The sequence below is a fragment of the Colobus angolensis genome, unplaced genomic scaffold, assembly GCF_000951035.1.
Source record: "Colobus angolensis palliatus isolate OR3802 unplaced genomic scaffold, Cang.pa_1.0 Scaffold101, whole genome shotgun sequence".
NCBI lineage: Eukaryota > Metazoa > Chordata > Mammalia > Primates > Cercopithecidae > Colobus > Colobus angolensis.
This window is the reverse complement of record NW_012111031.1, coordinates 5,401,050-5,416,520: the sequence shown is the minus strand read 5'-3', so window position 1 is coordinate 5,416,520 and position 15,471 is coordinate 5,401,050. Positions and strand designations below refer to the sequence as shown.

The window sequence follows — 15,471 nt, the reverse complement described above, 5'->3', positions numbered from 1 at the left end:
TTTCTTAATTATTCGCACCAGTTTCCAGTGGCTACGGAGTGTCTGTGCTGTGCTAAGTGCTGTTTTATTGAGCATGTTTTCCCAAAGCTGTAGTTGAAGTCTACCATGCAGAGAGAAGTCAGCTGCCACTCTGGCAGGCTTTCAGCTGTCTGGGTCATTAAATGACTTCTTACTCATGGGCTAATGTCCTGAAGGACAGCCAAGGACATGTCTTCCAAGAGCAGAGGTTTTTGTGATATTTTACCATATTGTACTTCTAAGTATGAGACAACTGGCCAGGCAAGGAGATGTCCCTAAATTCTCCTGCATCTGTGGGCAGAGGAGGGGAAGGGTCACTGCACTCAGGGACAAGAGAAGAGGTGGACCAAGTGGTGGCCCTGCAGATCCTTGGTTTCAGGGTAGAGACAGGCATAGATGGCCACTTGATACTTGACAGCTCTCCAGCACTGCCATACTCTAGAGACAGCAGCACTTTCTCTCAATGTGGCTATGAACATCTCTGTTCCTGAATGCCAAGCCACTCAGCTGCAGGCTGGGGCAGTGCCTGGATCTCTCCCTGGACCTCTGGGGAGGGTAATGAAGCATGGCAGGGGCAAAAATAAAAGTACAACAGATGGAGGCAATTTCACTTCTTCCCCCTAGGAGAGAAAGTGAGAAGACAGAGAAACCAAAGGAGACTTGGACGAATTCAAGTTTCCGTTTGTATTCTGGTAGATGCTAACTTACAACATGATCTCCCAGTAGTAGAAGCGAGGACAGGTAACCCAAAGCCCTTTCTGTCCTGGTTGCCTGAATAGTCTCTGACTAATCTCCATATAAAGGAGCTGGGCATAAACCTGGAGGGTCCCAGGAGAGACAATCTCAAGTGGATTCTTCAGATCGTTTGTTTCAGGCCGTGAGGCTGGGAATGTCCTCCAGTGTAAAGGCTGACAGAACACCATCTGGTTTTGAGTCTAGTTTCCTCAGTTGATTAATTTTTTCAAGAATTTTTTTTTCCCAGAAGATACGGCATCATGGGAAAATATATTTCGCTGTCATTCCTCTTGGACCTAAATGAGCATGCTATTTTTTCAACCTAAGTGCTTAGATTTTATGTAGTTCCATTTGCTTATATACGTTCACTTCATTCCATGTAGAACTTGAGGGTGCTCATAAAAAAGAAATAAAAAATAAGACCAAAAAAAGTGCAAAAATCACGCCAGCCAAAAGGTCTAGAAAGTAGATATATAAAGTTACATGCAATTCCAAGTATAGTAGTTTTTGGGAAATTAGAGGCTGAGTTTTGAAACCCATAAGCAAATGAAAATGATCAGGGAAGTTTAAAAAAAAATGAGAAAGTACTAAATCAGACAATAAAAAAAAATCCTTAATTAAAAGTATGCTCTGGTGAATGAGTAGACAGATCAGTAGAAAGTCAATAAACATACCCAAATACACATGGAATGCAGTAGATGACAAAGGTGGTATATGAAATCAATGGGGAAACAAATGACGCAGGGACAGTAGGTGGCCATGCAGAAAAAGATAAAATTAGATCACAGGTTAATTTCTAAATGGTTCAAAGACTTACGTTTATAAAACAAAACCATAAAAGTAATGGGAGAAAACATTTAACTTTGTAGTGGAAAAGGCTTTTGTAGTAATGATTCAAAATTCAGAAGCTATAAGAGAAAGGAACATTTATAAATGAGACTCCATAAATCCATGTGGAAAAAAAACAAGTAATGACAAATGACAAACTGGGAATATACGAGAAAGCTGTGATAACACAAAGAGCTTAATCCCCTAATTTACCAATTAGGGAAAAGCCAAGAATTTTATAGACAAGAGTTCAAATTATATTGAAAACTTAACACTTATATGACAAGCATTACATTTACTCCATCTTTAAAATAACCTCATAAAGACAAAATAAATCAGCATCTATTATCTTTTCTCACATGGCATTAGCATATGAAATAGAATCCAAGAGAGATCCATCATGCAAACAGACCATAATATAGGTACTGTTACCATCACCATTTTATCACCAGGAACCCGAGACACAGGTGAAGTAACTTGCCCAAGGTCACACAGCTTATGAGGAACAGAGCCAGGATTCACATCCAGATAGTGTGGCTCCAGACATTTTGCTTATATTCCCTAAGTCCTACAGTAAAAACCATGGACAGCCAATCATAGAAAACAAAACATAAACATAACATGAAACGATGCTCAACATGAATAAACTTGAAACGATGCTAAAACCCCCATATACTAAATCAACACACAACTACAATGAGAGCTTATTTTCACTGCCCTTCAAAGATTCCTGAAACATCTGCACTGTCTAGGAAGGTAGGATTTGAGCTGCACGAAGGCAAGAGGTTAGGTCCGGTGACCTCAGCCTTCAGGTTAAGATACTATGTAAGGTGTCACAGCTTGAGGGGAATGGCCCCAAATAAATGTAACACAGCTTGCCTTTCCTCCCATTACAAAAGTAATAATGCAGAAAATACATGGTCGTGTTTATCCTTGAGGGAAAAAAATCTATTTAGACTGATGGTACTTCAAAATCACCCCATAAACTTCAAATATATTTCTGAAATGAAATAATGTCTGGAAAAGGAATTTAAAGTGGTATCTTTGGTTGCCTGTCAGAATATGACAATGTGAAAATAGTCATTTTCACCTTTTCTGAGATGCATCTTTGCTAAAGACAGGAAATAAAGTAGCTTCTATTTTCTCTTCTCATGGCATTGGCATATGGAAAAAGGATACATTATGAAGCGTCCATTATGAGAAAGGAAACCATCCTGAGGAAAGGGTATGCTCGTTTTATAGGTTGCGGTGAAGTCACAGTTACTGCTGATCATGGGAAGTAGGTTTATGAAGGGAAAAATGAAACCCATACCAGAACACCAGGATCCCTCCCTCCCCACCCCCCAGGATTATTTTTAATCCAATGCTTCAATCTCCTGTCATTGCTGCTTTACTCAGAAGCTCCCACACAGAAAACACAATTGATTTGCGATTATGTTCCTTTTCCTCAGAATTAGATGGAATCCTTGGCAGGCAGTGAAGTGACCACACTGATAATGGTGAGCAAGGGAAAAGCAGCAGTACATTTCAGGAGTACTGAGTGCAGGAAAACTTGACTAATCTATGATGTGGCTACCACTGTGAAAATGTGTCAGATCCTTGCTAACTTTGAAAGTAGGCCGCCTCATCCAAGAAGCTGTCTTTGACCTGTGATGCAGGTATAACAGCTGCATTCTGGATCATCTGAAACACTTTGGAATAAAAATATTTGTGACAGGCCGGGTGCAGTGGCTCAGGCCTGTAATCCCAGCACTTTGGGAGGCCAAGGCAGGTGGATCACAAAGTCAGGAGATTGAGACCATCCTGGCTAACATGGTGAAACCTCGTCTCGACTAAAAAAGAAAAAAAAATTAGCTGGGCATGGTGGTAGGCGCCTGTAGTCCCAGCTACTCAGGAGGCTGAGCCAGGAGAATGGAGTGAACCCAGAAGGCAGAGCTTGCAGTGAACCGAGGTCACACCACTGCACTCCATCCTGGGCGACAGACCAAGACTCTGTCTTAAGAAAAAAAACAAAAAACAAAAAAACACAAAACTATATAGAAATGCATAAGGAAAAAGATGACAATCCTACCATTCTTTCTAATTTAATCATCTTGATAAGTGTGAGGTCTTTTGACAGATTCTCAGCACTTGTGTGTGTATTTGTGTGTGTATGTATACATATATCTATATCCCCACATATTATCACTATATTATTATTAGTTTACCAGAATGAGCTCACACCATGCATACCACCCCAAAACTTGCTGCTTGCATTTAACATCATGAACATTCCTTCACTTAAATACCAAATACAGTAGACCCCCTTATCTGAGGGCCATACATTCCAAAACCCCCAGTAGATGCCCAAAACCAAGGATACTAAACTTTATATAGACTTTTTTCCTGTACATGCGTACCTATGATAAAGGTTAATTTATAAATAAGGCACAGTAACAGCTTAGCAGCAGTAAGAATTAAAATATTAGTAAATGATTGAGTAAAATAAAAGATGACCGCAAGCACTATGATGTCATGGCAGTTGGTCTGATAACTGAGATGGCTACCAAGTGACTCACAGGTGGATAGCATCTGCAGTGTGGATATGCTGGATAAAGGGATCATTCACATTCTGGGTAATACGAGGCAGGATGGTGGGAGAGTTTATCCCTCTACTTGGTATGGAGGGCAATTTAAAACTTCCAAATTGTCTATTTCTTGAATTTTCCATTTAACAATTTCAGAGTGTGGTTAATTGGGTAAATAAAACCATGGAAAGGGAAACTGTGGATAAATGGAAACAACTGTAGTCTCAGTATTTTTAAGATCTTCAAAATATTCTGCAATTTAGAGAAAAGTGATGTATCTCAACATAATCCAACCTTTCCATTTCTTCCATTCTGAAGAAATTGCTGCATTAAAGATCATTACATGTACTCTTGTTTTTCTATAGAATAGATTCTCTCAAGTGGAATTGGTAGGTCAAGTTTGAATAGCTTTTGCTAGATAGTCCAAGAACAAATAATTCACATTTCCACAAGCAGGGTTTTGAGAGAGTGCATGTGGTACCATATTCAGGGCAGCGCTGGCTGTTTTCACTAACTTCATTTTGCCAACTGGATAAGTGAAACATGGTACTGCGTTGTTTTAGATTATATTGCCATGACTGTTAAAGAGGCTCAACATGTTTAATAAGTTTTATTGTCCATTTCATGTTATGTTTCTGTGAATTGCCTGAAATTTTAGTTTGCTTATTCTCTCGTTGTTAGATTGTTTCCTTTTCCTCTTTTTCAATCTGTTGCTATTTGTATCTTAAGGTTATTAACCCTTGGTCTGCCGATCATATACATTGAAATACTTTGCTTACACTGATTTTAGCCACATCAAACTTACATAACTGTTTATGTATATATTTTTCTTTATGGCTTCTGCATTTTTTGACTTGCTTTAAAAGATCTACTCTGCCACTAGGTTATTTAGAAATTATTGGAAAACCTGTGACTTGGGACCCAGGGTAATGAGGAAATAACTTAATGAGATTATTTACTTTAGATATATTGATAGAAATAATGTGATGATTTGCAATGGGACTGTAATCATGAGAGCAATGGAAGAGGCCCATAACAATTCAAACTAACTGGGATGGAGAAGGAAATGGAGACACGGTGCAAGTCAGTGAACGAAATAGTTCATTTAAAAAATGAGCTATTAAAATACGAATATAAGATGGAAGGGCTAAAACTGGTGTTGATTGTCACAAATGTGGGCAGGTCAAATTTCAGTATTAAAAAGGCAAAGACTAAAGGATTTTGTTAAAAATAAATCTGTCCATATGTTACTTGTGAAAATGCACATAAAGCAAAGCTACAAAAAACATATTAAAAATGAAAAGATGAGAAAATAGCTTAGGGAGAGTCAAACAAAAAAGGTAGAGTAATATTAGTACCACATAAAGCAGAATTCGGGTCCCAAACCTGTCCTTGGGATCAGGGAGATAAAAAGCAGTTGGTGAGAGGGTACCAAAGTAGCCAGGATGTTAAGAAGTTAAGATTGTGGAATGAAGGGAAGAGCAAGAAAGCAAGATAACACTATGAGCTACCTTTCTACTGAGGCACTTGCCAGTTTGTTGATCAAACAGATTGAGAGACCGAATAGCTAAAGAGAGTTAGCAGTAGTCTCACGATGTTGAGGATAAAAAACTTGAAGTTCAGGGCTCCTCAAAATGGAGAACACGTCAGGCTTTCACGTGGGATCACGAAAAAATACATCCTAGGTGTAAAGGCAAACTGGAAATAGACTGGTTTTTATAAGAACCTTGCCTTAAATAAACTCAATCCCTTATTGGATTAAGGGGACCTGTGCTTGCTTTAACTGCTGCTAATGCTAAAAGACTCCACTCTGAGAAAGATAGTATCAACAAAACATCCAAACATTTTATTGCAGTGTCCAGTATTCAATTAAAAAGAGTTACCAGGCATACACAGTACTCAATTTAAAAAAATTACCAGACATACCAACAGACAGAATGAAGAAAAAAACCCCACAACTCAGAAAAGAGAAGTCCCTAGGTCATCCCACAACCCAGAAAACAGATATCCAGATACTTGTGATTAATATTTAAGAAAATAGATGAAAACATGAATTATTCTAAAAACCTGGAATCTATAAAGGATTAAATGAAAAAATCTAGAACTAAAAGTGTAGGAATTGAGAAAACAAGAGATGGGTCTTAAGCAGATTAGAAGTAGCTGATGAAAGGACTAGAAACAGAAGAAGAATAGTCAGTAAAGCTATCTAAAGAAATAAGAGAAGAAAAATGTAGAAAATGTGGAAGTGTTTAACACTGCATGCTTTCACTAATATGTGGGAGCGGAATGATGAGAACACATGGACACATGGCGGGGATCAACACACACTGGGGCCAGTTGTGGGGGGAGCGGAGGTGGGAAGGTTAGCATCAGGAGGAATAGCTAATGGAGGCTGGGCTTAATACCTGGGTAATGGGATGATCTGTGCAGCAAACCACCATGGCACATGTTTACCTGTGTAACAAACGTGCACATCCTGCACATGTACCCCTGAACTTAAAAGTTGAAGAAAAAAAAAAAAATGTACAAGTGTTCAAGTTATAAGGAACTTGGGTAAAAGGTTTAGCATACATGAAATTGGAGTCCCAGACATGAGGAAGAGAGAGAATGGAGCAGAAGCAATATTTGAAAAGATGATGGCCAAGGGTTTTCTCAAAGTGACCAAAGTCACAAGTTTAAGAATCAATACATACACCATGCAGGATAAAAACAAAAACTAATTCACAATTAAGTACATCATGGTAAAACTGCTAAAATAGAGACTGAATATTCTGAAGCAGCAGGGCATGGCACAAGGCGTTGGTTCTGAAGGAATAACAATAAGACTGACAGCTGGGTTCTTATAAACAAAAAATATAAGCCTGAAGTGTTGGATTTACCACCTATGAAGTGCTGAAAAAGAGATGACTGTCAACCTAGAATTCTATACTGAGCGAAAATGTGTTTGAAATGAAAGCAAAATAAAGATGCCTAGGATAAGAAAAACAGAAAAAAAACTACATGATATTCTAGAGAAAATTCTTCAGGAATGAGGAACCCAGGCAAAATCATGAAAGTGAAGAAAACAATGAACAGCCACAGGGGTTAATATGTGAGAAATACTGAAGAGAATGGCTATAATGATGTCTTATGGGTTTAAAAAAAAGACATTTAGTAAACAGGGAAAAGCCCAAAAGACAACAGGGATAGATGGAGTTAAAAGGTTCTAAAGTTTTTGCACTAACCAAGAAGTGTTACAAGTAATAATTTGTTTTAGACTCTAAGGTCAATAAGGAATGTTGTAATCATTAAAGTAATTTAAAACAATGGATAAAAGCTCATAAAGGGGAATGATGGATTGACAATTCTTGATTAGTCCAAAAGAAGGTAAGAATGAAAAGAAACTAGAATATAGAACAAAAAGGAAAATAGAAAGCAAATTGTAAGATAACAGATTTAAACCCAAATATGAGTTAACATTATATGTAAAAGGACTAAATACTCCAACTAAAAGACAAAGATTGGGTTAAAAATAAAACTTTATATGCTGCTTATAGGCTAACACTTTAAAGTCACAAAAGGTTTGAAAGTAATAGGATGAAATAAGATATATCCAAAAATGATAATCAACAGAAAATTAACTATACTAAGATCAACTAGATATTAAGTCAAGAAGCATCACTAGATATAAAGTGGGACATTTAATGATAAAAGAATCGATTGTCTTCTCCTACCTTACTGTGAGAGATCTTTGAATGCATATCTTCTTCATCTTGGTCTATGCGGTGCCAAGCACATAATAGATGCACATTACAAGACTGGCCAAATGTGGGCGCAGTAATCCCAGCACTTTGGGAGGCCAAGGTGGGTGGATCACCTGAGGTCAGGAGTTCGAGACTAGCCTGACCAACATGGAGAAACTTCGTCTCTACTAAAAATGCAAAATTAGCTGGGTATGGTGGCACATGCCTGTAATCCCAGCTACTCAGGAGGCTGAGGCAGGAGAATCGCTTGAATCTCAGAGGCGGAGGTTGTGGTGAGCCCAGATAGTGCCATTGCACTACAGCCTGGGCAACAAGAGTGAAACTCCATCTCAAAAAGACTGGCCAAATGGATGGATGAATGATCCCTGCCCAGCACCACCATAGCCATTCCAGCCTGCCTGCCTCTTGTGGTGATAGTCTGCTTCTGGCTCTTTCTGGCTATCTTTTGGGCAGTGGAAAGAGCATGGGCTTTGGACTCCGATTGACCCATACTGACTCCTGATTATAAGCGATATCATCCTGTGCAACTGAGTTCTCTGCAGCTGATTTTCTTTAAGGGGCTTTGTATACTACTGGGTCTGTACTCAGTGCTCAGAAACTGTTACCTTACTATTGTTGTTATCAGGAAGCTTGAATGAGATGGGGGAGTCAGTGTGGCTGAGGAAAAGATGGTTGACCTTCTCAGCATTTGTCTCCCCAGTGGCACAGTATATTGGGGTAAGACTATGGACAGTGTATCAGGGTAAAAATAAATAGCTTCATTTGTTCCCTTTGCATTATATTCTTGATTCTCCTACTTATCACACTGACCACCCTGAAAACCTGTCTCAGTGGTCTTCAACTCTGACTGCTCCTTAGAATCACCTGGCCTCACCCTAGGCCATTAAATCAGAATGTTCCCCAGGAGTATTTTCTGTGTAACTGGGAATGAGTGGTTACTGGCCCTTCATTTTCTTGCTCCTAGTAGAATGAGTCCAACTTGCACAGTCCCAGAAACTACAAGCATTTTCTAGGAGCAAAAACCGTTTCCTAAGGACGGTACAGAAAGAACAGGGCTTGGTGCCGGAAGTTTAGAGTCTAGTCTTGCTGCAAGTTGGCGATATGACCCAATAAGCCACAATACCTCTGTACTCTGGTTCCCTCATTTATCAAATAAGCACCATAGAATCTTCTATCTCAAACTGTAATGGGAAATTTAAAACAGAATGCAGGTAAGACTTTAAACATTTGAAAGTGACACAAGTGTGATTTGTTAGTGTTTCCATCAGATGTTCCCATCAGAATTCAATAGAATCCTCATTGTGCTGCTTACTGGCTGTGGGGCTTTGCACGGCTCATTTCGCTTTTTGAATCCCAGTTTTTCCTCTTCTATAAGATGGAGCTACCTACTCTTCAAATTGCATAATAGTTCCCATTGCTAGCAGCAAAGTAAACAGTGGGAACTAAAAAACACAAGATACTGTATTATTGTGTTGGCTCTTATTATTGGTACTATTATCCAATGCTGTGGATAAGCTCACTCAAGCCCTTGACTTCAAGCAGTGGAATCTCATAGTCTCTCATATTAGCAGATGCTGGCACCAGCGTGGCCATAAGCAGTTGCAACACTCCTGCCTGACAGGCTTTTGGATTTTAAAATGAATGTCAGAGAATCTTTGGTTACCAACCAAGCTGCCGAAGTTGACAGGTACAATTCACTTCACTGCCTGAGACCTGTCCCCTTAGCTTCCATTCCCTTGGCTTTTCTGACTGTTAGGTGTGTGACAGAAGATCAATACTGGCAACAGATGAATGTATGTGATCAACCTAACAGAAGCGGGTTGAAATCCTTTGGCGTGTGGTATCATAAAAGGAGGAAGGTCATTAAGGACACCGGGGAAGACTGAGAAGCAGCCTTGCCCCAAAGCAAATCCTGGCACTTCCCTCTGGCCTACCTTTTCCCTCCAAGCTTCAGCACGTGGGACCTTTCTCTAGAGCCCAGAGGCTTTATGTTCTCTAGCAAAGTGGTCTGCATCTTTACGTTGACCATCAGTCCAGTGATTATAAAAGTTGAGGTCTTTGAGAAACCCAATAATTAGAGTCGTGGACTTGAAAGTAAGAAATAGGGAAAACAGCACAGTTATTTCTGATTTTTTTTGGCTCTACTGTTTATAGTCTTGCCTGTGCAAAGCAATACAAATTGATGTTGTCAGCCAGTGACATAAACAGATTTTTTTTTCCTGAAGCGAATCTGATAATTAAGATGTTGTAACATATCTTGTACCACCTAAAACAGTAGATTGAGGATGTCAGGTTTCAGTACAACAAAATGGAACAAGTCTTTTCAGAAAGCACGAACTGTCATTTCAAATGAGACTCTGAAATATGTTCCCACTTACCTACTGATATGGTCCAAACAGCAATGATTTTCAGAAATGCCTTAGTTCTGGAGTTGAAGCGGCTGTGGTGGATGGGATTCTGGATGGCGACGTAGCGGTCCAGCGAGATGGCGCAGAGGTGCATGATGGAGGCCGTGGAGAAGAGCACGTCTAGGTAAATCCAGACCGCACAAAGCTTGCTGGGCAGAGGCCACCGGTACCCTACGAGGCAGAAGGTTGGTGTCAGTGAGCAACCTTGTGCCTCCTGGAGCGTGAGGATCCCTACCCTACGACAATTTCCAGCTCTGGGACGGGCACAGGTGATGGCAAAGGACAACACGATATATTTTTAGTATTTGAAAAACGAAGCCCCTTGGCAACTGTACTTAACTATAGTAAGCTAGCACTGGCTGATGAATGCAGGGTTTGAAAATTTCTAGCGTCTGGAGTTATGTGAGTGTGGCAAGGAAACTCGGATTGTCTCTATTTGGGGGTTCTCTTTCTTCCCCCTTACACCTGGCAAACCTTTTCTTAATGGCTTATGTCAAAAGTTGTGTTTCGGCTCCTCTTCTGGAGCACCTCTCACACTGTACTGTCAGGATTTGGTCACAGATTCTCTGGATTGTATTTCCCTGAGGTTAATCTCACCTCTTAGTCATTATTATAACGAGTCCCATACAGTGATGGCAATAAATTGCACTGGTGCAAATGACTAAATGATTAAAAATTCAGATTGTGAATACGTCTATCTGTAAAAATGAAAAATAAGGATCTAATAATGCTTTGGGCGCCAAACTCAAATTTAGGGTATGTGTAGGGAGAGCTGAAGGCAAGGGTGAAGAAAAATAAAGGAAGGTGTCCTTGCTCTGAGCTTTGTTTTAGGGAAGCATTTCTCAAACTTGAGTGAGCATCAGACTCTGCCACGCCTCTTACTGCTGGACCTCCCTCCGGAGGTCCTGATGCAGTTAGTCTGGAGCAGGCTGTAGAATTTGCATTTGAATTAGCAAGCTCCAGGGTGATGCGGATGCTGCTGGTCCAGGGACCACGCTTTGTGAACAGCTGCTTTAGGGTGGTGGCTCTTAATCCTGGCTGCACATCAGAATCAGCTGGAGAGCTTTAGAGAAGGTCCTGATGCCTGTGCCAAATCCAGCCCAATTAAGTCATCTTTGGAGGTTGGGCTGAGGTGGACATCAAATGTCAAAGCGTTTGCAAAGCCTTTTCCAAGCTCCCCCGACAATTCCAATGTAAGAGACACTGCAGGTCACCTGCTATATGAGGAAGGTTAGAGTGTGCCTTATGGACATAAACAAAGTGTTCTGGTTTTGTGTTTTGGAGGTGGATCAAGCAGTTATATAAACTTTAATTAGTTTTGATCACAGTGTAAGCAGCGGAGTTAGATCTGCCTGCATGTGAGAAGGAAAATTTAAAAGTCCACTTTTCTTATTACAGACCCACAAAGCTGAACAAACTCCAACGCAAACATAAACTCTCTACCAAAATGCCACAGGAGATACTTAGACAAGTAAAGAGCGTAGGTACAAGCCTAATTTACATCCATTCACTTGTATTATTTGCGAAGAGCTTGAGCTGAAATGAAAGCCTTTTCCTTTGCAGCGCCTGGTGGGGGAAACCACATTCTCTCTGGAACAGATGGCCCTCGGAGGGGTTTTCTTGGCAAGGAGGCAGCCCAGGCCTCAGTCCGTGTTTCCGATGCGGGATAAGGAGGGGGCATTTCCTTGTGGGAGAAGCCTCATGCCCCACGCCCCGTGGACTCGGGGAGGCGGGAGGAGCAGCTCGGGGAGGGGCGGGGCTCCGGAGGGAACGGGCTGCGCTCAGAGCGGCGGCCGCAAGGGGGCGCCCTTGCTCCCCAAGCGGGTGACGCCTGGGGTCACCCCACCCTCCAGCCGCTGTTTTGGTTCCTGCTCTGTCACTCCTCCTACCCCGACTGGAGTTTGCCCCCTAGGGGAGGGGGTTTGGGAAGGGAGAATCTTCCCCAGGATGCCGAGGAAAGGACAGGCAAATTGAATGAAATCATTCTGGTGTGGCATTTAAATGGTCAAGCGAAGGCTGGACTTGCAATGAGCTTTACCAGCTTTGTGCAAACTGGCGCCTGCTCGCCCTTGCGTACCGCCTTCCTTCTTCACACTCTCCAGGGCTGGGTTGATTGTTTTTAAATCTTAGCCCCTAAGACTTGGCCAGAAAATCTCCCCTTAAAGACAGCTATCATAACCTGTCTCTAAGCTCTGGGTGACTGCTGCTCGTGCCTGTGTCAGCAGTCACAATAGTCTCTCTCTCTTTTAAGGAGGTATCTGGCTGTATTACTCATAATTTGGAAAGAATATCACATTCTGGTCCCTTGCTGAGAGGTTTGACTGTTTCAAACTCTGTTGAGAAGAAAGCAAGATTAATCCCTTCCCATTTGTTTCCCACCCTCCTCCAAACCAGACTGGAGGAGTTTATGCATATGCAGTTTTAAAGAGTTGAGGATATAATTCAAGGCACATTTCCAAATTAGCTTCTCTGGGCAGGGAACAATTAAAACTGGAGTAATTCATTTATTCTAATGGAGACTCTGCATATTTTAACTTAAAACCTACTGCACCACTAATGTCCTCCCTGCAAATGTTCCAAGGTAATTGGGAAGGCTTTATCACTCCATTAGAAGTGCTGAAAACTGTGTGACAAAGATGAAACTGTTCTGTCCTGAAGGCTGGAATATTGGTTGGGAATATAAAGGAGCAAAAATCAAGTAGATTCAGAATGACGGGTAAGTTACTGGTTTATGACTGTATCGGGGTAATTTATAAAATTGTCTACATTAAATGTACATGTTTTAAAGCACAAAACTTTCCAATAATCATTTTTACACAGGATGTACATGTTTTAAAGCACAAAACTCTCCAATGATCACAGGTCACAGACTGTCTGATTTTTATGTGAAATCCCATTTTAAGAGTAAAATATAAGTAACATAGTAGACCCTAGTCTATAAATAAAGCCTTCTATTTATAATTTGTTTGCCCTCTGAGCCCCATCTCATCTGCTGATGGCATGCACATGCTCTTTATTACCAGTGCGAGCACAGCTGGGAAACTAATGCCACTCACCATACAGGATGGTTAACATGGACACGGGCATGACAAGGAAACCCAGCAGCATATCAGCTATGGCAAGTGACATCAGGAAATAGTTGGTGGCATTCTGCAGCTTTTTCTCTAGGGACACTGCCATGATGACGAGTATGTTTCCAGCAATGGTTAGAATAATCACTACAGCCGTCAATAAAGCAGACCAGTTTTTTTCCTGGAGATGAAGTAAGGAGAGACACGATGGTGAGAAGCACCCTTCACAGGAAAGGTTGGTTCGATTTTCAGAGTCGACTGTCCAGTTAAATGCATCAGAAGTGTTAGCTTCTCCGGAGTTAAAGTCATTACTGTAGAGCCTGGTGTCATCATTTAATTGCATTAAGGAGTTCGTAGTTGAGCTCAAAGAAGTATTTTCTTCACAAAGAATATCCATGTCTAAGCCAGAACTTGCAGCAGATGAGGTGTGGAAGGACTAACACGTTATAGCCTCTGCTCACCGTTCACCTTGATGTCCCCATGCTCTGTAACACTGAGACTGGTGTACATGCTGGTCTCCCGGGGCTGGATTTTTGTCTTCCATTATTACAATTGTTACAATGATAAAGAACCGAACCGTGGTGGCTCTAAGTTTTCTTCATTCACAATTTTAGGAGAGTCCACTGTTTGGTTTTATTATTTTCTCGGCAAAGCGAGGACAAAAAAGCAGAATGAACTTTTAGCATAAAGGTTGCAGGTTTTTTTGAGCATTCGGGGAGATAAATGTCCTGGACAAAGAAGAAAAGTTTTATAACTACTGGGACTCTTGTTTATATCTCATTTTGTTGGTTATGCCGATAGTACTAGTTTAGCCACAGTATTATTAAAATAGCATGCAATCAGAAACAGCGGGGATGTACACATTCTACATTAAGAAAGTCAATTAAAAATACATCCAGTGATAATCCCATAGTAATTGGATGTACTTTGGGTTACAGTTCTCAGCCATTCTTAGGCTGAATTGCCACAGCTGCTGTCAGGAATTTCAGCTCCCACAATGTTGCTTAGCTAATAAAAGGAAAACAAAAAAGTCTTAAGTAAAGATTAGCAGACAACTTTGCTCACTAGAAATTCTCATTGAAATGATTACATGTTGGCCAAGCATGATTTCAAACCGGAAAGAAAATTACATAGCAATAAAATATAGCGGCACGAGAACTTACGTTCGTCTTCAGGGTCCACACATGAGATGCAGCGAGTCACAGAATAACAAGTGTATCTCTCACAGCAATTAAACTGGTGTAGAGTCCCCTCTTCTTGATCTTCCACCAGCATAATATGAGTAATTTGGTTTCTGTTTTGCTGACTTCAAAAACTGCATGCAAGAGCCGAGCCAGCTCCCGCACTGCTAGGATCCTGTTAGCTTCCTCTGGCACGGCTCGGCTGGGTTCCTCCCTCGCTGTGCGGCTCGCCTCAGCAGGCACACATTTAGAAATCATTCACGAGCCCCTCAAAGTCACACAAAAGAACTGCACGGGAAAGGAGGAAGAGCTGTCTGCACCAAGGGACTCCTGGTTTCCACGGGAATGGAGTAGCTCTCTGGCTGCCTCGTTCACTTCATCAGACCTCCCTCTGTGTGTATGTCATAAGCTGCAAGGTAGCAACAGCCAGGAGGGCGGACCAAATAGGCTTTTTCTTCTCCCTCTTTTTGCTACATATTAATATTGGGAAGTTTTCCTTTGCTTTTGAGAGAGAGAAACTGGAGAAATGGCCTTTCGTGCAGATTCCCATTAAGGTGGGTAAGTGGCACTGTGGAAATTTTTTAGGCTGAAGGGTGAAGGGAGAACATAAATAAGGCTGAAAAACAGTACGTCCTGGGAGCGCTGTGAGCGCCCGGCACTTCCATCCAAAGCCAACAGTGCTTGTGTCCAGAGTGGAATTACTGACGTTGGCCACATGGGCTCAGGGTGGCCAGGCATATCTGTGGTGATAACTCTGATAAACTGTTAGCACTATTTTTATTGAATAGATATGCCATTGAAATGGCTTATTTTCTTCAGCAGAAGTATGCCACCCAGATGTTATTCCAAACCTCACATGTGGTAGGAAATAAGTTGGTTTTGCAGTACCAACTTTTTCCCCCACCAGTAACGACAGCTTG

At 41.2% G+C, this 15,471-nt stretch overlaps 1 protein-coding gene across 2 annotated transcripts in view; it reads right to left on the bottom strand.

Moving 5' to 3' along the window:
* Positions 1 to 15,078, bottom strand: part of HTR2A (5-hydroxytryptamine (serotonin) receptor 2A, G protein-coupled) — a 64,091-nt gene extending 49,013 nt beyond the window's left edge. Inside the window, exons 1-3 of one of the 2 annotated variants that reach the window (XM_011939759.1) lie at positions 14,534 to 15,078; positions 13,356 to 14,098; positions 10,270 to 10,470 (exon numbers count right to left, since the gene is read on the bottom strand). In XM_011939759.1, the coding sequence (XP_011795149.1) occupies positions 10,270 to 10,470; positions 13,356 to 13,767 (613 nt within the window). In that variant the 5' untranslated portion in view covers positions 13,768 to 14,098; positions 14,534 to 15,078. The remainder of the gene's footprint in view (positions 1 to 10,269; positions 10,471 to 13,355; positions 14,099 to 14,533) is intronic. The other variant, XM_011939767.1, reaches the window with a different exon arrangement.
* Between the last annotated feature and the right edge of the window lie 393 nt (positions 15,079 to 15,471).